General features: G+C 38.8%; 1 protein-coding gene across 2 annotated transcripts in view; it reads left to right on the top strand.

Moving 5' to 3' along the window:
- Window positions 1-943: 943 nt before the first annotated feature.
- The window catches only part of LOC124172654, a 43,423-nt gene continuing 19,421 nt past the window's right edge, over window positions 944-24,945 (top strand). For both annotated transcript variants that reach the window (XR_006868236.1, XM_046552104.1), the window contains exons 1-5: window positions 944-1,283; window positions 4,644-4,796; window positions 5,383-5,508; window positions 16,923-17,042; window positions 19,576-19,725. Coding sequence is in view for 1 of the 2 variants with exons in the window: in XM_046552104.1 (XP_046408060.1) it covers window positions 1,149-1,283; window positions 4,644-4,796; window positions 5,383-5,508; window positions 16,923-17,042; window positions 19,576-19,725 (684 nt within the window). In the remaining variant the exon portion in view is untranslated. The remainder of the gene's footprint in view (window positions 1,284-4,643; window positions 4,797-5,382; window positions 5,509-16,922; window positions 17,043-19,575; window positions 19,726-24,945) is intronic.

Below are 24,945 nucleotides of genomic sequence, written 5' to 3' on the forward strand. Positions count from 1 at the left end.
TCTCCCTCCCACTTTCTTATTCTTTTCTCCTCAGCCTCTGGTCATCTTTTGTCCTCCTCCTCAGTCACCGCATGTCTTCTTCCAGACGAAAATTCGAATCTTTACGTGTGAGTACTTATTTTATTTGTGTTTAAGTTTTTTGTAGCATTTCTATCGGCACTTATTTATATATCTTCATGGCAAAATATAAAAAAAAAACGATCATTATGAAGTTCAGGATTGTGAAAAAAAAATTTATACCTTATTTAATAAAAATTAATATTCTTATGATGCTTGGAAATTGAAAAATTACAAGTACAGTCAACCCGCATATACCCCAAACACCTGCGGCTCGACACAAGTAAATGTCTCTCACTAGCGGATATTGTCAATTTATTAACGGCTACGACGCTGGAGCGATTCTGATGCTATTTATTTTGATTTCAGCGCAGTTTCAAGGTACAAATTCACTAAATTGGAAATGCATTTTCAAATTTGTGACATTCTCAATTTTGAATGTATTCTCTCTTACGAGATTGCAATTTTTATTCACCGTTATCCAGTAATTAAGAGCCAGAATAGCATGAAATCAATGTTCGGGTATAAAATATTCTAAAATTTTCCCTATGAAGACCCCCGATTCCCGCAGTAAGGATAGCCAAATCAAGAGCGCCAGCCGAGGGCCCCCAATCCACCCACAACGATCCTGCAATGTTATCCCGTCCCTCGATGGAAAATAAAAATTAATGTTGTGATTTCGTAATGAATAGAAATCTTATTCCAACAAGGGATGCTAAATACTGTTAATTATCCTGTTATTTACATTTTTGCAAACTATTTATAATAATACAAATAGGGTACAGAAAAACAGTATTTTCTTTTGCGCGGGCAAACAAACAATGTACTGATAGTATGCGCATACGTTGCGCATATAGGTATTCGCTTCAACCCAAACATGGGGATCAAATTACGATTGTATGCGCGAGGCCCGTGGTGTCAACAACTGTATTTAACGTTTAATTCGGTGGTTATTTAGAAAGGAGTACCCTTAAAATACACTAAGAAGCATTAATTATTCTAAAAGGGAGGGCAGAGTGAATTGGTGTCCATATATTCATCGAGGAAATGTGATTCCAAAACTTCCTATTTGAACCTCAACGGCAGAGAGCATGACTTCAGAACTAGAATTTAAATTATGCAGATTGTGCCTATGCAAGAGCAGTCGTTTGATTGATATTTTCCAAGAAAATTGCACCAGCATTTTTTCCGTGGTAGAAACAATCAGAGATCTGCTGGCATTAAGAGTAAGTACCAGTGAGATTTTGTTGCGTGAGTTAATGGTCCCTTGTGTTTGGAAGTGTTTTGGCGTCTATTCTTCCTTAAGCGTGGGAGTGTTCGACTTTTCTCCTTAGTAATACACTTAAAATTGCTCTTCGGCCATGTGAATTGGCGAATTTTCTTAGGACATTCCCGATAATCGCATCATTTCACTGATGTACACAATTATATTTTTCGTCTAATTTATCGTTTAGAAAACAAGTAGATGGTAGAATTACAATGCTGGGTTTCTCTTTTCAGTATATTTTGTTCACGAAGTAAATTATTTTTATTATTTTGTACGGAGAAACAGGGTGTCTAGTATACGTGATGATTTATGATCAAATAAATGAAATTGGCATTTATTATACTTCACAAATGACTTGGAGATATTTCTATAACTCTCCGTAATTTCATTAATGCCTCGGAGTGAAGCGTGTACTAGTCACCTGTATGACAGGCGGTATCTTAGATATGATAAGTAATTCCCTGAATATTTCCGGAAGGATGTCTCATTAAGAAGAATTCTCTTGAAGTGCTCAAAATGTACCAATATTTAATTTTCAGGCCTAGGTTTTAGGATTTAAGTTGCTATGGCCGTTTAAGTTTACGCATCGAAATTTGCCATTTCACCGAATATCTGGTACTTCCTTGAAGCATGTAATTGTTTGATCAAAAATTTGCGAAGGGCAATCTTTAATCCACAACCTCTAATTTTAGATCAAACTTGCTCTCAAATGTTCTCATTTTCACCGTGGATTATCACCTACTACATAGATTTTCTTTTCGTGTGAAATTTTTCTTAGTCCTTTTAAAACATTCAAATAACTCGGACGTCCTAAAAGGCTGTCTAATAAATAACTTCTAGTGCCAAAGTTTCACAGAGAAAAAATCATTTTCCTCGACCAGGATTCGAACCTGGATCGCTCGAATTCGCGATGTTTGCTATTCCATCTTAGCTTCAATTGCATTTTATTTAGCTGTGGAGTTTTGTTGCCTTTGGATTAAAATGCTTTGAATAAAATTGAGAAGGCTTCAAATAAAATTGAGAAGGCCTTGAATGTCATCATCATTATTCGTCAACAATCCTAAGATAGGTTTGACACAGCTCTCCAATCTCCCTCTCTCCCATCCGCTAGCATTTTCATAGCGACGTATTTCTTCTCTTTTACACCCTGTATTACTCAGTGTCCTATGTAACTCATTTGGGGCCGTCCCTTGCCCTTTTTCCCTTCTACTTGTCCTTCAACGATTGTCTTCATCAGACCATCGTGCCTCAAAATGTGGCCAACTAAGTTGTCCCTTCTTCTGCTTAATGTTTTTAGGAGGCTTCTCTTTTATCCCACTCTCCGTAGCACTTCCTGGTTACTCACACGGTCAATCCATTTTAATCTTCATCATTCTTATGTATAGCACCACATTTTGAATGCTTCCACTCTTTGACTTCTCTGCTGCTGTCAGCATCCAAGCCTCGCTTCCAAAGAGAAACTCCATGTGTGGCATCTGATGAATTGTTTCCTCACTTCTATGCTTGTATTCTCAGCTGAAAGAAGATTCCTCTTGTTGTAGTAAGCCTTCTTCGCCTGCGCTATTCTACTGACTATTTCTTTCTTGCTTCGTCCATCATTGGTAATTCGGCTTCCCAGTTATGAAAACTCTTTCACCGCTTCAAGCTTATGCTTTCCTAGGTTGATCTTTGTCTTTGCCTCCTCTCTTTTACTGCAAACTAATATCTTAGTCTTCTTTTTGTTGATTTTCAGCAGGTATCTGGCCATTGTCCTCTCCATATCTGTCAAAGTCTTCTTCAAATCCTTCTCTGACTCGGCTATGACTGCTTTGTAGTCAGCAGCCACTCATTTGGCCCACGTGCCTTCGGAAAACCTTGAGCAGAAGACATGGCAACTTATTTGTCCGCAATCTGAGGCATTGTGGCCTGATAAAAACAATCGTAGATGGACAGGTGGAAGGGAAGAAGGGCAAGGGATGGCCCCGAATGAGTTACAAATAGGACAATGAGTAATAAAGGATGTAAAAGAGAATAAATATGCAGCTATGAAGAGATTAGCGGATAGGAGAGAGAAATGGAGAGCTGCAAGTCAAACCAATCTTAGGATTGTTGACTAATTGGAAGCATTCGAAATTTGGTGCTACCAAAAAGAATGATGAAGATGAAACAGATCTATCGAGTAAGTAATTAATTGCTAAGAATAATGGGAGAAAAGAGAAGTCTTTCTAAAACTAAGTTTTCTCCACAACGATTTTCTCCACAATTATAATGAATGATGGTCTGATGAAGACAAACGTTGAAGGACAAGTGGAAGGGAAAAAGGGCAAGGGACGGCCCCGAATGAGTTACATCGGACAGGTTATAAAGGATGTAAAAGAGAATAAATATGTAGCTATGAAGAGATTAGTGGATAGGAGAGAGAAATGGAGAACTGCGTCAAACCAATCTTAGGATTGTTGACTAGTGATGATTATCTGTTTTTCATTTATGTTAGTTTCAAAATTTTCACTTCTATGAAGTTTGACATAAACTGCCGTATACGAGGTGTGTTCAAAAAATATCGCGACTTTTGTGTTTTTTCAAAAATTATTTATTTATTCGTGAATATCTATGAGTTCTTGCCACAGGGTAGAACGGTCAATAAGGAATATTACCTGCAAGTTATGCGCAATTTGCACGAAGCAATCCGCCAGAAACGCCCGGATTTGTGGAAGAACAAAAATTGGCTTTTGCACCACGATAACGCCCCTGCTCACACATCGTTGCTTGTGCGCGACTTTTTGGCCAAAAACAACACACTAATGATGCCGCAGCCACCGTATTCCCCAGATCTGGCCCCCTGTGACTTTTCTTGTTCCCTAAACTGAAGAGACCCATGAAAGGACGACGTTACGCTACGATTGACGAGATAAAGACGGCATCGAAGGAGGAGCTGAGCAAGATTTAAAAAAATGATTTTTTGAAGTGCTTCGAAGATTGGAAAAACCGTTGGCACAAGTGTATAATATCTCATGGGGATTACTTTGAAGTGGACAAAATAGATATTTATGAATAAATAAATAATTTTTGAAAAAACACAAAAGTCGCGATATTTTTTGAACACACCTCGTATGTCTGAATATTGTCCCCACTTTTTTTCCAAAAATGCCTGTGACAAAAGTTGAGGGGGGGACTATATTGAAACCCATTTTTTTAATTTTTTCCCAAAACTCAAGCCTCAAAATTAGGGGGGGGGGGACTATATTCGGAGGAATACGGTAATATATTTCATTAAATGCAAGCTTTCTTCTGCATTTTATATGACACCATTTCTTCTTCATGTTCCACGTCTTTGTTGCAGCCTGTGCCGAACCCCGAGTTCCAATGGCTAGTCTGCTCAATGTGCCTCTTCAAGCTGACGGACTTTCGTCTTTTCAAGCAGAGATGCCTAGAATCCAAGATGACGTTCGAAAGCCGCTTCACTGGCGTTGTTTCTGCAACCAAGGAGGAACAGGTGAGGATGTAAATTGTATTTGTTCTCTTAAAACTTCCTTGCCCAGTTATAAATGAAAGTGAAAAAACTTTGTGAATGTCCACAGTATTTATTCAAGTGCGACGCATTTCAGCGAATCATCGCTACCATCATGTACAAATGCATGGTTTACATCAAGAAGCCTTATACAGACTGTCCCAAGGGTCGTGTGACATTTCATTGACTAAGATTTCAATTCTTAGGTTTTCGGACACGAGAAACCCGAAAATAACACTTTTATTTGCAAAAATTCAACCGTTGACCCAGTAAGGTCACCGTCAAGGTCATAAAGGTGGCAAAAGGAATAGCATACCAACAAAGGTGTCGATCCATGGGTTTTATAGGGTGCCCAAGTCATTGTTATTTTCCAAGTACCCGTATTATTCACTAATTGACCTTCGCTTCACTTTCACTTTGTGCCTTTCATTTCCGAAGGGTATGAAAAAATGGTGCATATCACTGAAACCTCTCTATAGTGTACCTCCATACATCAAATTGCCCAAATTTTGGTCCCCTCCATTGCGACGTGAAGAGGTTTTACTGTATATATCATTTTTTTCTTCTTCAGGCCATTGGTCCAGACCGCCTGATCAGAAACGTCTCAGTGCAAACAGATATAAAACTCGAAGACCTCCCATTCTCAGGAGCAGATGTGCCTGGCAGTTTGCCCTTCTATGCAGCTAATCATTGTGAGGTAAGACACATAGCATTGTGAAGTTGCAGCATACCTTTGCTCATAACTCTGACGTTTAGTTATGTATTTGGGGTTATCCCAATCCAAGTTTACATTGGCAACCCTGCAGAATGCCCTCGCTTTTTGTCCATGGGTGGTTATTTGATGAGTAAACTTGCTTACATTAAGCTGTTATATTATTATTATTATTATTACATAAATTGTTACAAGAGCTACGAGCGTGATGCGCCCACTCCCAGCGGGCTTCCCCCGCTCTTTTCAATGCAGGTCCACAGAAGGATAGGCGCGTTTCTAATTTTAAAATGTAGAAAAAAAAGGCAGGGTCTTATGTACAAATTTAATTGGAATGTTCATGTACAAACTGAGGTCAGAGGACCTCTTTAAACACAACATTGGAAGTAATTACACTATCCTCTGTTAAACGCACATGATGACTCATACTTAACGTATCAACAGGAGACTTTAATGTGGAATCAGCCACATTTTTGATAAAATTTATATAAAAAATGCGAGATGTTGTTGCAAATGAACAAATGTATCAGTTTGTGCGCCTTTAACGTCAGAAATATTTATCGGTTTTTGTTTTTCTTTGTATTTGTTTTTTAATCTCTGCATTTCTTCAGGGTTTTCTTCCGCGTCAGGTTGTTGGTTGATTGACAACAGTTTCGCTGGCTGTCCTGCCAGCGAAACTGTTTTCAATCAACCAACAACCTGACGCGGAAGAAAACCCTGGAGAAATGCAGAGATCAGACCATCGCCGCGGAAACCTACGCTCTAACATTTTTTTTTTATTATTCAAAAACCAATTTTAGGAAACAATAGCAATATTTAGGAATTAAGATATGCCGTCGCATGTTCTCTGATAAATTCTGTGCATTTTGGTACCTCATTTGTAGAGTTTGGTTGCGTATAAGTTGAGAAAAAGGTATCTATGCAGTACGAATAATATAGAAGATTAATCTTTTCCCTACTAAAGACGTAAATATGCTCCCTTAAATATGCTCTCTGACGTAAATAGGTTCTCTTAAGCAAATGAATGAATGCCGAATATATACTTTTTCCTAGCTCTCCCTCTTTTATGACGGTCGCAGGTGTAAGACGTCTTTGTTTCGGGCACTGCAGGGTTTAGGCTTTACCCTCAAAATCCGGGAGCAGGTACCTCGAACCCCTTGTCTTATATTACCCCTCTTAGCAGTAAGGGACTGAGGTCATAGAAATGTTTATCCTGTCAGGTTTTGAAATAAATATTTGTTCTTTTCTCAAGAAAAATAAACTAAGAATTGAATTATTTGTCTTTTGAGATGCATTTAAAATTTTTAAACGAAATTCTACAATAAATAGTAACTTTTTATCCTGATTTCTGTATAAACATCAATTTGGTGCATTTAATGCGTTAATGATGACCTTAGAACTTCGTTTAAAATTTGACAATGCTCAGAAAAAAATGAGGAATTCAACTCGAAGTTTGTAATTTACGTGCAAGCAACAATTATCCATATGCCAAATACGTATGAGCAATCCATAAGTTGACCGCGAACCAATGCCGCAGGTAGGGTGGTAAACCCGGAAAGGATGGAGCACAACTTCTCTCGGAGTCCGAGATAATGCAGAGTCCCAGAGGGGAGGGGTCGAAAAAGGTTGGAGCTGAAAGCATGTGATTATCCGCGAGACTCATCTTTACAAATGTCCGCCAAAAATGCTCCGTATGACTGGCCAATATCTCTTGTAATGCGATAATGTAATGCGATGTGCAGTGAGTCCTCGTTTAACGTCATTTACCGTTCCTGAAAAATGTGACGATAAACGAAATGACGTTAATCGAAACAAAATATCCCATAAGAAACAATGTAAAAAGTGAATATCGGCTCCTAGACCTCACAATTCCTACGCGAAAAAATTTTAGCGTATCCTATCTGGGGCATTTTTTACGATGGGAATGCCAAGCTATGGCATAAATACTAGTTCCTGTCTTCATCGATGACAATAGCAGCAGTGACGTAAATCCTTCTCCATTTTTGTATCTTCCCGCATTTGCTTTTCGGCTTCGCTATGGTGGTCGCCCGGGCGAGCGTTGCATGGGCATCATCATCGCTTATACATCGTCGCAGTTACAGGAACCAAAATTATTGTGAACACGGCAAAAAAAAGTGACGTCAAAAGCTCCGAGTTCTACACGGAAAAATTCCTTGAAACGGAAATTAGGTTCCTGAAAATCATTATGTCAAGTAACACCTTGCGCACCTACCTAAGAATTAATTAAGCAGAAAATTTGCTTTAACCGTAATCGCAATTAACAATAAACACACCGTTTTACACTTCGTTTAGACTGACTGTATTACCGCCCAAAAAACGGACAACCTACAACGCCCGCCGCTTCTCGTTTTTTTCTCGCGCAAAATTTAAAAGCCTTGACGTTATCGCAAAGCAAAGGTGAGATAAACGAGTGACGGTCTCAAAATGTTATCGCGAAATGACGTTAAACAGGGTGACGTAGAACGAGGACTCACTGTAATGTGATCCGGCCGAAATCTCTTGTCACTCAGACAATGTAATGGGCTTCTGTGAAAAGATTATCCCCAATACCTTTTGAATGAGTAGGCATATCGACTCGGTACCGGAGCCAAAACACCAGTAGCCACCCATGGCTCACACGTTTTCAGTGACAAAGTAGGGTGTTTATGAACATTTAAGTGTTGTAAAAGTATTGAGTGTTTCGCATAATTACTTTAATCATCTTTGTCATTTTTGTAAGCATTTAAATGTTCTTTCTTCCTGACTTTGAAGCTTCTCCCTGTCTGCCCCACCTATACACCATATGCAACTGCCATAGGAGCGACTATAAATTGAATATTTCTAAAATTATGCACCGTGAAAAGGGTGGTTTCTAATAATTTTTTTATTGCGTAAATTGAAAGATTATTACTCCTGGAGTACGTATTTCACTAATTTAGATTTTTAAATGATGATATCTATTTTTCTAGATTAAGTGAAAAGTGAAAATTTTAAAGCGTGCGAAAATGCAATCGCTGAGTAGGAATGCTGGGAAAAGCCCATGTGAAATCATTCTGGCTGCTGCCACATGAGGCCACCTTGGTGCGAGGCTATAATCGCCGCTACAACGCAGGATGCCAGCAGGTAGCAGAAAGCTATAAAGAAAAAATATTTACGGTATTTTTTTTATCCTATCGTGCGGTTTTTTAGGAAATTTTGATAACTGCGGCGGTAATAGAGGCATAACAGGGAGTAGAAAGAGTTCCGATCCTCTCTTCGCATACGTCATCGCTCTACGTTACTTGTCCTACTCACGAACAATTTTGTTTAATAGCTCTCGCAGGAGTATTGCAATAGAATTGCAGCCGTGGAAAATTTTAAGGCAAAACACGACAGGCACATAGCATGAACCTTCCCAAGAGATAGGACAACAATCGGGGCAATCTCAGCGCCTTAGGATAATAACCATGTCGTAGATTTAAGGCCCCTTGCACACACATCGATTTTGGACGGCCGGTAAAATATCGGCCGTCCACATTCCAATAGTGAACAATGGGAGAGCATTGGAGCTTGCACACGTACCGAACTGGCGCCGGCACCGGCTAAATGCCGGTTAGCTGCCGGCCATTGTCACTGTGGATCGCCGTCGCCGGCTCAAAAACATAGCAACTTATCGTTTGACTGGTAAAAATCCGGCGTGTGTGCAAGCATCGCTTCGCCGGTAAAATATCAGCCGATATTTTACCGGCCGTCCAAAATCGGTGTGTGTGCAAGGGGCCGTTTTTTTTCCTTTCCGGGACTCCTTAGGAAAATAGGAAATAATCAAGTTACAGGGGATCAATGGAAACGCGTTTCATCCCTACCCCATCTCACCAACTGACCTTTTCCGGTCTACCAGGTTCAATTCTCAGAGTTTCTGGAGGTCAAATGCTAGGTGAGTCACCTTCTGAGCTCGAAAATATATCTCGATATCTTTCAGCAATTGTATGACACGCACGAGGTTATAAAAAGAATTAGACCTAACGCGACGTATATCTGACAGCATTTAAGTTTTTTGAGCTCTAATTGATTGATACAAAGATTTATAGCTAAAACAAGGATACTAATATTCAACTTAGTCCTAACAGCACAATTTCGGAAGAAACAAGCGTAGCATAAGCGCATTCAAACAAGACGTGACGGACTGGAAACTTCAGGCAACACAAACTGCGTATATCGCATTGCTGTGCCTTCGCCTCTTCACTTTAAAGGCAACGACGTCACATGCAAGATCGGACGTGTTCTTCCCTTGCTCCTTCGCTCATAGCCTCGTAGCTTGAAATATGGAGCGCGCTCCTTCCCCTCGACCTCTCCTTCAGCGCTAGTCCAACAATGAACACACTCGTTCGAATTTTTTAAACCGCAGGTTTTGACACCAATATAATTTTCAGTTGCAAAAATCCTCATATTAGCGTCTGAAGATAATTTTTGAAAAATCAGGTGCTCAGAGTAATGGAAATTGCTCGGCAAGACAGATGCTGACGAATCAGGTATGTCCTTCAAAACTACGCGTTTCTATACGTTTGATAAGCGATTACTATATGCAGTATAAATGCCGCGGGATGCCCACTCGTGGCAGTAAATTTAGCGCGCGCTCCTGAGCGAATCGCCCCGCGCGATCTTTTCAATGTTCACCTCTGGGGTACCGACGTGACGGCGCAATGCTTACAAGAAATTCAAACAGGAGCATTTTAAAAATACGTCACTAAGGGAGAAACTCCCCTACCTGCCGCTTGATTTTGACCCAGGGTTTCAGATGACTGACTCGCGCTGTAAACCAAGGCCCCTCAGTTCCCCTTGGACTTGCGACCGGGTAGGGGAGGGGGGGAAGATAAGAAGTTTGTGTAAGAGGCGCACCCCCATTTTCGGCTGCAATGTTTGGGAAAAAAGGTGCGCCTCTTACACGCGCTTATACGGTATCCTTTGTTTGATAGGGTATTAATAATCCTTTATTAAACCAAGCGCTACCTGCTAGCTGGGTACTCTGCTGCCTGCTAGCAGCCTGCATCTTAGCCACGCTAATAGCCTCATGTGGCGGCAGCCAGATCCAGAATGACATCAAACAGGCTTTTCCCAGCATTCATACTAAGCCATCACATTTTCGCACACTTGAAATTTTTACTTTTCATTTAATCACGAAAAATAAATATCGTCAATTAAAAGCGTGAAATACTAGGAAGTAGGAAGTGAAGGAGTAATAATCTTTTGATTTATGTAATTAAAAAAATAATAGGAAACCACCCTATTTCTCCAAGAAAACTTGTAATGGAATACCACAAGGGGGTTGAGGAAGAATTAGTGAAATGCATCATTATGCAAGATTACATAAATGTAAATTAAATGTTGTTGCGGCTGATCTTTAAGCCGCCGAGTGCATCCATTGGGTTGCTGATGGTGGTTAGACCTCTAGATAATGACCTCAACCTCGACCTCAATAAATAAGTCAATGCATTTCCCTCTCTCTTCATTTCGAAATGACTAATTTGACACAATATTCTCTGAGTCCTCCTTGGCGGAATGGCTGTCAAAGGCATCAACAACAATTCACGTATTGTAGGTAAGGTATTTTCAGTTTTAGATGGAAATTTAATCATGGAAATTCTAAGATAAAAATCTTATTATAATTTAAATAACCTAATTTGTTCGTGCTTTTTACTGAGTAAAGAGCATACTAATGCCTACGTTTTTCACTTTAAAAAGTAATTCTTCTGCTCTTTGCACTAAGTTCCATACAACACTTACATATGTACTTTATATTACTATGTCATTTTTGAAAGTCATTTATTATGATCCACTATGATTCAACCTCGAGGTAGGCTATGATATAAGTGAGTTTACTTGTTGAATAAGCAGTCATGGACAAAAAGCAGATGAATTCCAAGGTGGTATGGGTCTATCCCTGGGTAAGATAGGCAATTTTAATTATACATTAAGCCTGTGAATATGCCGTGACTAGGCTAGTAACATTTTGGATGGGGCTGAAGTCCTGAAACCCCGTTTCAAAACGAAGGACATATCCAAGTCCTTTGTTTATTGTGTCAATCAGCTACTGTCGTCGTCAAAATGATGTGCCGCTGTACTCTGCAAATTTATGTCTGGACTTCAGTGCAAGCCGGAATAATGAATAATATGTCATTTTAAAGAAAATTTTATTCTCAATTCTGATTTATTTTTTGTTTTATGAAAAATTCAAAAATGTATACGCGCGAGTGCATTAAATGACTCCGCGCATAAATAAGAATTGAGAATAAAATTTCGTTTAAAATGAGGTATTATTCATTATTATGGCATGCACTTAAGTCCAGATATATGTTTGCAAAGTACAGTGGCACATCATTTTGACGCCGACAGTAGTCAATGTGTGCTTTGTATTTCGCATAAATATTAATGCAATTTATTTCATTTGTTCCCTGATCATAAAATTTGGTAACGACTACTCAGGAGGAAGCAATGAAGGGGTTGAACATTAAATCCCTTCTTCAAAATGTAAGTTGTTCTTTTTCTGGTCATAATAAATACAGCAGACTCCTGATTATCCAGCTGCGGTTTATCAGGTTTGTGGATCACACAGGCCAACAATGAAGAAAACTTTTTTATTGAAAATACCTTATTCTTATGTTTTTTAAAGTTGCTGTATCCAAATATGATAGAAATAGAAATTTTATTCACCTGCTAGGTCTTACATGATGTAGACATAGGCTTTGTCATATTATATCTACTCCTTAAAATACAGAGATTCAATGTTCATATTCCGTAGGATTTGAAATTTTCACGTTGGCAAATACAAACATGCAAAATTGCAAAATTACAATAGTATACAATTTATAAGTAGGTTTTGTGAATGATAATATTTGCAAGTTTTTACTAACTTACAATTTTACAACATTTTACAAATTACAATTCCTTTTGGGTTTTTAGAAAAAAAGAGAATTCATCAACAGTATAAAAAACTTCAATGAGTAATAAGGTTTTTACTTTCCTTTTAAATTGCCCAAGGATGGTTTTAAAGCTATCACGTACCATTTATTCATATTTTACCGTTAAATTTATGAAATCAAGCAATATTTTTAGAATTTAACAGCTTTTTTATAGTTACAGTAAAATTGAAAAAGTAGGTCTAATGGACGAAGATAATGGGGGATTACTGTTGGTACTTCACCGAGAAGTTCAGCAAGCGATTCATCGCAGAAAAGGCTACACCAGAAGCTTCAAGGAAAAAAGGGAAAGAAAATGTAGACCAATTCCAGTTGGAAAGTGAACCCTGTATTATCACGCTGTAGTAAATACAAACAATTTTATCACGATGTAGTGAACGCTAAATGCAAACAATTTTATGATAAAACATTGTGTTTCATTGATTTCCCTGTATACCGTATAAGGATATTAGACTAAACATTAAATACATATTGCTTGGAAACTATGAATGATACAAAAAAAACTAAGGCTAGGTTTGGATTCAGCACATAAAAATCTATAAAGATCAGCTATTGAAATAGAAAAAGTTTTCAAAAAAAATTTTTTGCTGGCCTTTGTTATCCGTGAACAACATGTATAAACTCTTCTCGGGATTCCGCGTGGGGAAAGTATGTAAGAGCACCTACGTTTCGGGTACCGACTCGTCACCCATTCTCACAGCTATTGAATTAATATTTGAAGTGACCATTGAAGCTCAGCATTAGGAGGGGCCGGATTGGTCGAGTCCCGACTGTTGTCGCGGAGGACCGTGGACCAGCGTAGACTCAGCTCTGGCAATCATAATTCTTTTTACACATCCTGTGCAGAGTACACCAATTGACGTGGTCCCGTCCAATCCGAGATATGGGGCACGTCAACTGACGTATTCTGCCGGTCGGGCTGGGAGTCCGTTCTCCGCCTCCTTACGTGACTAATATCCACTTCCATGGAAACCTATCTTTATTTTTCTTTCTTATTTTAAAGGCCAATTTTGATGGCTTAAATGAAAATCAGGCCCGCATTGAATGTGTTAAGAGTTCTATTCCAAGAGCTGGTGATCGAATATCCGGTGTCTCTGTTGACATTTTTATTCTCAAGTCTTATTTCAATAGCCTCCTTAGTTAAACGATCCCAGAATTGATTTGATCGCCATAAAACTCTGGTGTCATCCCACCTTATTTTATGGTCTTCACTCAGGCTATGCTCGACTCAAGCTGATTTTTCTGGATGACCAAGTCAGAAATGCCTTTGATGCTCTTTGAGACGAGTCGATATTGTTCGCCCAATCTCCCCCACGTAGACATTACCACACTGACAAGGGATTTTATAAACTCCAGGAGTCATAAGGCCAATCGGATCTTTTACACAAACGATCAGGCGGTCTCTTAAACTTGGCATAGGTTGATGGATGGTTTCGATGTTATACCTCCTCAAAACCCCAGAAATTTTGCCCGATATCATAGAAATACAGGTTTTAAAGGCCCTGGCAGTTGGCTGTAAAGATCTTGCAGCCAAGGAAACGTGGTTTTCGGAAACCATGTACAGTAGATTCCGTTTAAAGGGTCCACCGGTTAATTGGGGCAGCCACTTAATTGGGGCAGATCTTGAAGAACAGAACCCAATAGAGGTATATCCCAGAGTATTCTCCACTTAATTGGGACAGCATGCCGCTTTATTGGGCCATGAGTGAGCGACATCAATTCTATACTCTCGACGAAATTAAAATTTTTTGTTTCCTGAATACTATTTTTTAATATTTTCCTCCTTTGATTTACTCTTATTTTTCACAAATGTTCCTATTCTTGCCCTATTTTGAAAGCTCTTGTTTTTATACTATCCGCAAGAGGATAGGACTTTTCTTTAATAGGACTTATTAAAAGACATTCATTCAGCGTCGCCCGAGGCTGTGAAAATATATTTTTAGCTAAATTGTAAAAATGTAATAAATTAACTAAACTCGCTGATTTATTAATCAAATTAATAGTTTAATAAACTTATGTTGCATTATAAACATTCTTTAGTCTTCTTTCTAACATTTCAAAGTTTTTTATGCCCATATACAGACCTAATTGGAGCAGCCACTTAATTGGGGCAAAGTGCACAAGTCCCGATATGTCCCAATTAACCGTAATGTACTGTATTTCCCTGAGCAGTAGGAATATGAGTACAATCACGTTATTGACTCTAAAAAGATCGCGATCGGGTAAAGAAAGCTCTCATTGATTCCGGAAAGCAACCTAAAATAACAGAAAATGTGCGTAAATAAAAATAGATTGTTTGATTTACGTAAATATGTGAAAATTACAAGAAATTAGAGTGAAAGTTGTGATTATTCGTGCCGCTCCTCTCCATAATTAGCCAGGATAATCGGGAGTTTACTGTACCGATATAGCATGCATTTTAGAGCAGCAATACTAAATTGTCATGCAGTAATAATTAATTGTCATGACCAGTGGCACAGCAAGGGGGGGTTTTTGGGGATAAACCCCCCTAGAGCTCAGAGAAATTTTTAAGTTTAATCCATTTTACTTAATTGGATTGATATTACTAATAGAATAGCGTAAGGATTAATAAAATATCCCTCAGAAAGCCATAAAACTCACCATTGTGAACCTTTCCTCTTAAAATTCTGCGATTTATTTATCTCGCACCTATCGCTTATCCTGGTGGGTATTCCATACCCCCACACACCACGGTATTAGTTGCACCTAACCCTCCCCCCCCCAGCCTTAATTCCTAGCAGTGCCCCTGGTCATGACCTTACTTGCGTAAGTATCCTTGTTGAGAGAGTTTCTTTTTGTCTGGTGAAGAGAAATACAGTGAGTCCTCGTTTAACGTCACTAACCGTTCCTGAAAAATGTGACGATAAACGAAATGACGCTAATCGAAGCATAATATCCCATAAGAAACAATGTTGAAAGTGAATATTGGCTCCTAGACCTCACAATTCCTATGTGAAAAAAATATTAGCGTATCATATCTGGGGCATTTTTTACGATGGGAATGCCAAACCATCGCATAAATACGAGGTCCTGTCTTCATTGACGACAATAGCAGCAGTGATGTAAATCCTTCTCCATTTTTGTATCTTCCAGCATTTGCTTTTCGGCTTCGCTATGGTGGTCGCCCGGGCGAGCGTCGCCTGGGCATCATCATCGCTGAAACATCGTCGCAGTTACAGGAACCAAAATTATTGTGAACACGGCGAAAAAAGTGACGACAAAAGTTCTGAGTTCTACACGGAAAAATGCCTTGAAATCACTTTTTAGGTTCCTGAAAACCATTATAATAAGTAAAACCTTGCGCAACTACGCAAGAATTCATTTTGCAGAAATTTTTGCTAAAACCGTAATCACAATTAACAATAAACACACCGTTTTACACTTCGTTTAGACTGACTGTATTACCGCCCACAAAACGAACAACCTGCAACGCTCGCCGCTTCGCCTTTTTTTTTTGCGCGAAATTTAAAAGCCTTGACGTTATCGCAAAGCGAAGGTGCGATAAACGAGTGATGGTCTCAAAATTTTCGTGACGTTATCGCGAAATGACGTTAAACGGGGTGACGTAGAACGAGGACTCACTGTACAGAAGGCCATGAAACCAATTTCAAAACTTTTTTTTGCTCTCCAATTTCTGTTACCTACTGTTCATGAAGCATGCTTATTTTAGGATATTCTTTAAACTAGCAGTACCTCTGCATAATTTTATTTTCACGAAATGCTATGTTAATTCAATTTTCACTTAACACATGAAGGAGCGGACATTTTTTTGTCAAACTTACCCCGGTGGCCAGGTATTTTTCAAGGCAGGCAGTTTTTTTTTGCTGGCAACTTTAATTTGGTTTACATCTGAATAACTTTTTACGATATCTCTTTCAAATTTTTAGTGTTTTAAGATAAAATCTTATGTCATAATATGAATAAATAATTTTTAATTCATTCCTAAAATTAATCATTTTTAATAATGTCATTACAATGTATCATCGCATGTGGCATATAAAGGCAGGAAAGCAATTATTTAATTTACGCCCACTTTGTACAAAATAAACATTGACAATCCCGTAAGGGTCAATGCTTACTATTTGGTGAAATTTTTGGTCATAACTCGTTAATACTTAAAAATAACCCATGGAACGCACATTGTAAACCTTTTTTTCTTACTTCATTGGAAGTGCTCACAAAGTTGTGTCTCAAACATAATTTCCCCGAGAAAAATTTTTATCAATCACCACAGTTACGTTCTACAACCAGCTCATCTGAAAATAAAATTTTACAAGAGTAAACTAGTATTTTCCCTGCACTTGTACTGGTATTTAATTGTGTAACCTTTGGTCTACCAGGCAGGGTAAATGGTAGTTGTTAAGTTGGTGTTTATTTGTGGATTTTATGGGTGACTGGCAATTATACGTGTAAACGTTTGCTCTCTAGGTGTCTTTCAAGGATGACGAGCCCTGCAGTTACGATGAATTCATAACGAGTGATTTGTATGAGCCAAGGCACAAGATTCCACGGCTGGAAGTGGACGGAGCTCCTCCAAAGTCACCTGACGTAAGTAGGATTGTGTGGATAATCTTTCGCACGCAGTGCGGAACGTCCCTGAAAACATGTACTAAAGTCAAACAATTGAGTTTCCATTCTAATAGGGTAGTTTCCTTCATCAAAGAAAACAAAAGGCATTGATTGCCATTCGTTACCCACCATTAGAGCATTCATAATATACAAATTATTTGGCTTTAGAAATCTCAGTCTGGACGAATGGCAATGGTTAATTTTTACTGCATTTGAATAAGGCCAGATTGGCGCCCATGCGATGCCACTCCACTTGACGTCACAGGGACCTAGTTTCTATACGAGTACATAGGAGTTTTACATCGTCTGAGGTTACCAATGCATGCATGAGGCACGGAGCTCAGGGAAACATCTATTAATAATCACCTATTAAAACTGGCTAAGGTCGGAAAGTTTCCTTCATTTGATAAGGTATTAATAATCCATAATTAAGCCAAGCCCTAACAGCTAGCATGGTACTCTGCTACCTGCTAGCATCCTGCATCGTATCAGAGCTTAGAGCCTCGCCCCAAGGTCACCTCATTTGCGGCAGCGGGAACCAGAAGGGCGTCATACGGAGTTTTCCCATCATTCCTACTTAGCCGTCGCGTTTTCCCACGCTTGAAAATTTTCACTTTTGATTTAATCGTGAAAAATAGATGTCGTCATTTAAAAATCTAAAAGCGTGAAATGCATACTACAGGAGTAATAATCTTTCGATTTAGGCAATAAAATAATAATAGGAAACCACCCTATTATTGGGGAGCATGTATTGCATTCAATGATTGTTTATTTGGCTTTTACGAAACGTGAGAACCAAAAGAAACCACATTTTAAGTTATTGTAGTACAGTGGAACCTCGTTAAAGCGAGTACGGGCTATAGCGACACCCCCGCTATAACGAGAGATAGCCGATGCACCGTTAATTGACCCTATAATAAGCGTGTTAAAAAATTCGTTTTTACGAGACCCTTTCGGTGTTGGCTCTCGCCATAGCGAGGGTTTCACCGCCGGAAGACTTTCATCAAGACACCTTAACCTCTGTAATTGCTAGCGATCTGTTAGAAATGAAGTTAATGGAGTGCTCAGTCTCAAATTCATGCGGTAAACTGTCGTTCGATAAATATAATGATTGACGAAACAATGCTTTGCATGATTTTTATTCAGTGCGGCGCTTATAAATTGTTCGAATAGTTAGTCGTTGTTTGAGTAAGGAAATTTAGTGATGCAAAAAAACATCGCCTATCGTCTGGATTTATGCTTACGTTTATCGGATAGATGTTTATCTGTCGCCGCACCACTCCTGTTCCTGTATATCTGTTCGCAACAGGTATATTGTCTATTATTTGCTCCACCTCCGGTAAAGCGACAATTCGCTATAGCGAGTGTTTATTAGTGCACCGTGGGGTGTCGTTATATCGAGGTTGCACTGTACTTTTCAAACTTTTTTCATTGTGTGTGGCCTTCTAAAAAAGGGTGCGTCTTAAATGCCGTCAAATATGGTATTACCTGTTATTTTTTCATCAAATTAACTTTTTTTAAAGTATAAAAAATACAAGAAAAAGCAAATGAAAAGTAGGGATGGACGGATCCAGGATTTTTTTTCCGATCCTCGATATTTTCGGAGCCGGATCTTTCGGATCGGATATTTTCGGATCCAAATGCATTTTCAAATTCCTATTAAACGAAGTCATTATTAAGTTTATTCTGGGTACGTACAATCAAAGGAATGCTTTTTAGATATTCCTTCAAATTTTAATATTTTTATAAATTAAAAATCATTTTTATAGGCTTTCAAGTTGTTTTTTAAAACATCTTTACATGCTCAGGGCCTAAACTGTTACGCTTGGGTTTGGAAATGAAAATAGGAAAAATCTTTGGATACACCACTGACCAGTGGCGTTAGACAAGAATCGCATGCGACGGCACATTCGAAGTGAGAATCGGAACTCTTCCCATTAGGTATGGACGGATCCAGGATTTTTTTCGGATCCGGATTCGGATTGGATCTTTGATTTTTGGAGCCGGATCTCTCGAATCGAATATTTTCGGATCCAAATGTTTTTTTTTCAAATTCCTGACGCTGAGATTCCCCCGATGATTGCTCAATCTCTTGGGAAGAATCGAACTATGTGCCAGTCGTATTTTGCCTTTTTTTATTTTCCACGGCTGAAATTCTCGAACGTAACCTCTGCGAGAGCTTTCGAACAAAACGGTTCATGAGTAGGACCAGAATCGCATGCGACGGCGCATTGGAAGAGGGAATCGGAACTCTTTCCACCCTTATTTGCATTCACTGAAGCTATTATTTAAAATTGCGGATCCAGATCCGATGTCTTCCACGAGTTTGGATCCGATGTATCCGATGAAGGGCAATATCCGCGGTATTTGGGTCTGAGGTACCCGATCCGACCATCCCTAATGAAAAGTAATTTTTTTCATTGTCGCAGTTACTCTCCGACTCTGAGGTGATATGCGTGTGTTTGACTGTGTGCACTTGTGATCTTAAGCCTCCTCGTAATTTTGATTTTAGTGTTCTGACGATGTGATGGAGGTGGAGGTGACTCCGTGGATGGTGAAGGAGGAGGAACAGGATTCTGAAGATGACGAGGAGGAGGAGGAGAGTCCACAAAGGATACAAGGCGACAAGACTCAACAGTTGGAGGGCATTGCTCCAAACGCGGTAATTATTTTTATCACAGTTGAGAATTGTTATTCCCTTTATTAAGTTTTTTATTCGTTCATATGAATGACAAAATTTCAATTAATAGATTTTACAGCTTATATTTCGTCAGGAAGTCAACATTTAGCGAAAATCGGATCGGGAAAACAATGTTGCGTTTTCGCAACTTTGGCCGAATCCGGTATCTATATGCGGTTATGCAACCGCATTACCACACATGGCCGTCTCGTTGGAATATGCCGTTTTTACTTTCAGATATAATCCCACGCCTTTTTATGCCACGTATTTGATAGATATCGTCATATTTGATATTTAAAATTCCTAGATATTGTTTCCAATGAGTTGTTGCATTATTTTACCTTAATCCAATATAAAATAGATATGGTTTGAAAGAAATGAGTCAAAGCGAATATTTTTACAGAAGATAACGTATTTTCCAGTTTTTGATTGACATTTTTATCTCTACAGATTGAATTATAACAAATATTGACTGTTTACGAAATACATGAAACAGGGTTACCACTCAACCGTGAAAACCGTGAACAAGCCGTGAATTTTGTCATGAAACCTTTAAAAAGTCTCTCAAAATTGATTGTAGTACGACAATTGACAGATTAAAATCGAAATCTCCATCGTATTTCAACGTCATTCATGCGCAGACACTGTCCACGAATTTACATGCACACGCATATTCGAAGCGCAAGTATTGGTTCGTGTGCCATGATGACACATTGACCTTAACCCTTTGAGTGCGGATGGCATAGCATTGATGCCCAGCATAGGTCCTGCCAACGGGCGGGTGGCATCACATTAATGCCATGCCGGCCTATGTCCTTCAATCGCTCCCTACGCTCCTCCGCTCTGTTCTTTCTACTCTCACGATGGTTTCCCGCACGCACATTGGATTAGGCTACCTTGATATGCCTTCCGTTTTTGAAAAAAAGTTTATATTTTTTTAGTACATATTTTTACATTTATGGAGTACTTTTTAATTTGTAAGATTTTTCGCCATTACAAAAAAATTAAAATGTGATATTTTCTTTTCTCTTCTGAATATTTGTACTAAATGTTGCCATATTTGAAGGTTATTATCCCCGTTTTAGTCGTATTAAAATTTTTGTAAACAATATTTAGTCATAATCTTCCTTTCATCTCACCGACGAAAAATATTTTCGTATATCAAAATACGGTCACAATACACAAGCTAAACACAGTTGAATAATATGTTTCTCTTTTTATTATTGTTTAAACTTAATATTTAAATAATGCCGTTTTAACTCATAACATTCTTCCATAACATATTTGCAACTCATTTTCTGAACGATCCTATCAATAGGGGTTTGATTATATTGGTTTCGGAAAAAGAAATAGATTTTTTCGACTTTTTCTCATTTATTTCGTTTGAGTTTGTTAAAGTTACTAGGCTCGAATAATTACGTCCACCAATTCGTTATTCACGGAAAATATTGAAGGTTCTAGGAAAACTTTTATATTTATTTCATTTTGAATGAGAAATTAGAATTGGTGAAATCTTTGGGGAAAAAATGATCAAATTTCGGGGCTCAAAAAATACGAGTCGTTTTATGTCACCGCGGAATAGACTACAAGTCACTCTGTGTCTCCTGTTATCTCTATTTTTAGAAGTATTTTTGCCATTCTTATGAGAAATGCATGCAAATGCAAAGTATTCTGTTATGTGCATGTGGTGGAGAAGGTGAGCTCTTCCTGCTCAGTTTTTTCGACTCTCGCCATTAGTACAGTCTCTACTTCGGACATCTTTCGATTGCGTGCATTTTCACTCCCCTACAGAGATTTTATTTTTTTATAATATTACCGTATAGCCTTATTCTTTTGGAAATTTCAGTATTTTACATATATTTAGCCACTTACGTGGAATATGGGAGAAACCTTTATTTTTAATTTTATTCCTATTCTCAAACCCCAAGGACCGTTTATGTATCAGCCTTTGGTGAACTAGGCTTAGAATATCTCCTCGCAATGAAACTACCTCTGGCACAATTTACTCAAGTTTATGCATGGAACACTGCATTGAGTCTTCTCCGCGAAGGGTTTTTTTTTTAACTTTGAAGCAATTTACATATTTTACTTCAACCAAATAGAGGTATTATAATTAGAAAAGGCCGAACATAGGGATAATACTCGTGGGGAATGGGGGATATTTTTAATCTGGTATACCTAATGTATGATTGCATTAAGTATTACAAGATGGCCATCCATTCCAGATTATTGGAAAATGTAGGAAAATATCTTCGATGTTTCTTGTCTTCACACCACTTTTTCCCGAGACCGATTTCAACTAATTTTTCGTTGCATGCATTTTGGCAGGGACCCCGGAGTAGATGATCCGATACCAAGAGACCCCTTGCATAAAATTCGACCCCTTTTGAATTTATTCACTCAAAGAATGAAATAAATTTACTATCCGGGTAAAGAACTCTGCTTCATGAGTCCATGTTGCTTTGGCGCCACAAACACGGCATAACATTATATATGCTTTCAGGGCCTAATGGCGTCGTGCAAGATGCTATAATTTACACAGGGGCGAAGGATCCTGATGTTGGAGGCAGGGGACATGCAAACAAAGTCGTGCGAAAATTAATCGATAGATTTCATCTCTGTGGACACAGTTATACAGTCGCGAAGCCACGATTTTGAAATGAGGGGTTTTTGCAGGAGATTTTAGGGCCCTTCCGGAGGGTGCGGGGGCCATCTTACCCGTTTTTGGCGCCTCAACGGGGGTTGTAACCCATTACCCCCCCTTCCGTGGCAACACTGCTGAGTTTTTGCATGGAAAATTATAATAATCTCTTGAAATATCTATTGAGTTACTCAAAAAAGACACACCTCTGAAACTCTAAGGACAAACAGAAAAATAATACTCCTCACGTTCTAAGAACGACTAAAAAGTGGCTCTGATGATATATGATGTGCAGAAGCTCCAGGGCCGTGTTTGAAGCCTTTTTTCAAAGAATTCCACAATTATTAGTTAGTTTTTATAGCATTTACGCAAAATAAAATGTCAAAAAGATAAAATAACTTTCATATGTTTGCATGCAAATCTAAGTTACTGGTAAATTTAAAAATTTATAAATGTGAAAATTAAACTTCAAAAACTTTTATTTGCCCAAAATATGATGCATGGAAAGTGGATGATAACTGAGAATATATTTATCTTCTTTTATAATTCAATTCCGCCATCATTACAGAAATTATTTTAAGCTTCTTAGTTGCTACGTAAAGATTAGTTGCCCGTCGTCACCAAATGTGTGTGTAACGGGTTGCATAAATTCCGGAGCATTGTTTCACATGGGTGCGGATGGCATCACTGTGATGCCATTAACAAATTGTTTAATAAATAGTGAAATGAATATAAAAATCTTTTTTGTATTGAAATTGTTTACATATTTCCGAAAAATAAAGTGAATGCAGTGAAAAAAAATTCTCCGCCAATGTGAAACAACTCTGAGAAAATTTTACGCAATGAAAGGGTTAAGCCTGTACCAAAGACTGGTAACCAAAGTATTCATTAACCCTGGCGAAAATTCAGACACTTCTTAATTTTCCTGGCACCTGGGCCCCTCCATTTTCCCGCTGACAACCTTTAGCGAGAGCTGAATTTTGCAAACAATATGTGACGTCAGGAGAGATAGCACGTTCATTGCTGCATTTGCATTCATGGCGTCTGTTGCGTTCGTTAAATTTTTAGTTAACGTGCGACCGATGATCATTACGCGATCAATATTTCTGCCTAAAATTGTTTATCTAAAAATCGTGAATTTCACGACATCTAGACCGTGAAAACCTGGAAAAAACCGTGAATATCATATTTTAGATTGAGTGGGAACCATGATGAAAGCATTTCGGGTGCAATGGAACACAAAACTTTGTACATTCATTCCGAATTAGTCCTTCCTCACTTCACGAATCAGCGATATTACAGACTTCCACAACAAGATATTGGTCGAAAGAAGACCATTGGGCGTGGATTTGGTTCGGATATCATTGAACCAAAACATATTTAGATTAATAAAAAATAATTATGTATTACAGTTGAGGGCCTCAAATCTGGAGAGCTTGGAACCGATGGCTTTCTGGATTTCTGGTCTTCAGCACTCACAATAAAAGTGGTACGCTTTTTTATGAGAACTTTCATGCAATTAAACCATAACTCAGAATGAAGGATCTATGGTTTTCCCGGCTAATACAAGGGTTGTACCAAAAGTAAGGTTCCCATATTTTTTAGAAATGCAAAACTTTGTTTATTTATATTAATTTTCACATCGTTGAAAAGCTTACATTTTTGATTATTTTTCAACGTAGTCTCCATTTTTTCGACGCACTTTTAAAGACAGTGCTCCATCTTTTTTATCCCTAAGTTGATGAAGTCTCCTGCCAACCCGTTGAGGAAGTGTGTGACCTCTGCTCGGACTTCATCATCGCTCTTGAAGCGTTTGCCACCTAAGAGTTTTATTTCAGGGGTATAATGAAATACCCACGAATTCTCCGGTGACAATAGAGACCAATAACTCCTCCTCCCCACCCCCCTCCCCTAAAATTGTTGAAGAAAAATGCAAGCACAGTCAAGGTGTTGCTGCATGTGTCCGTCAGTCAGCATACGGGGGATTCAGCAAGCACACATCTTGCAATAACCTAAGGTTTCTTTTAAAATTCTTTCAATTGTGCCGTGGCAAGCTACAGGAATGTGTTCAACAAGTTCACGGACAGTGACCCTCCGATCTTTGAGCAGCTCACTGTTGATCTTCTGGACAATCCAAAACCGGCGGTCTTCCACTCCGTTCGTCATCGTGAACTTCCGTGCGGCCCTCAGCAAAAGCCCTGCAACATTTGCGGACGAGCTGGAAGGACATGCACTCTTCACCATAAAGTTCAGTCAGTTGCTGATGAATCTCCATGGGCGGTAACTTCCTTGCAAGGATAAATCGGATAACTGCTCTATCCTCACACTTGGCGGGAACGGGGATCATCACTTTCATTGTTGACGGTTGCTAAGCCAATAACGAGCGACAAAGTGAATCGCAGACTGGCGGACTCGAGAGTAGGGGAACCACAGTGCACGGCAATGTTGTGGGATTTAGCCTAGCACCTTCGCTCAACATTGTAGCTCATTGGGAGCCTTACTTTTGGTACAACCCTCGTAGACTGGAGGAAGAGTTCTTGGGTTTCCAGCCGGGTCCAAGT

This window comes from Ischnura elegans, assembly GCF_921293095.1.
Source record: "Ischnura elegans chromosome 13 unlocalized genomic scaffold, ioIscEleg1.1 SUPER_13_unloc_2, whole genome shotgun sequence".
In the NCBI taxonomy this organism is placed as follows: Eukaryota; Metazoa; Arthropoda; class Insecta; order Odonata; family Coenagrionidae; genus Ischnura; species Ischnura elegans.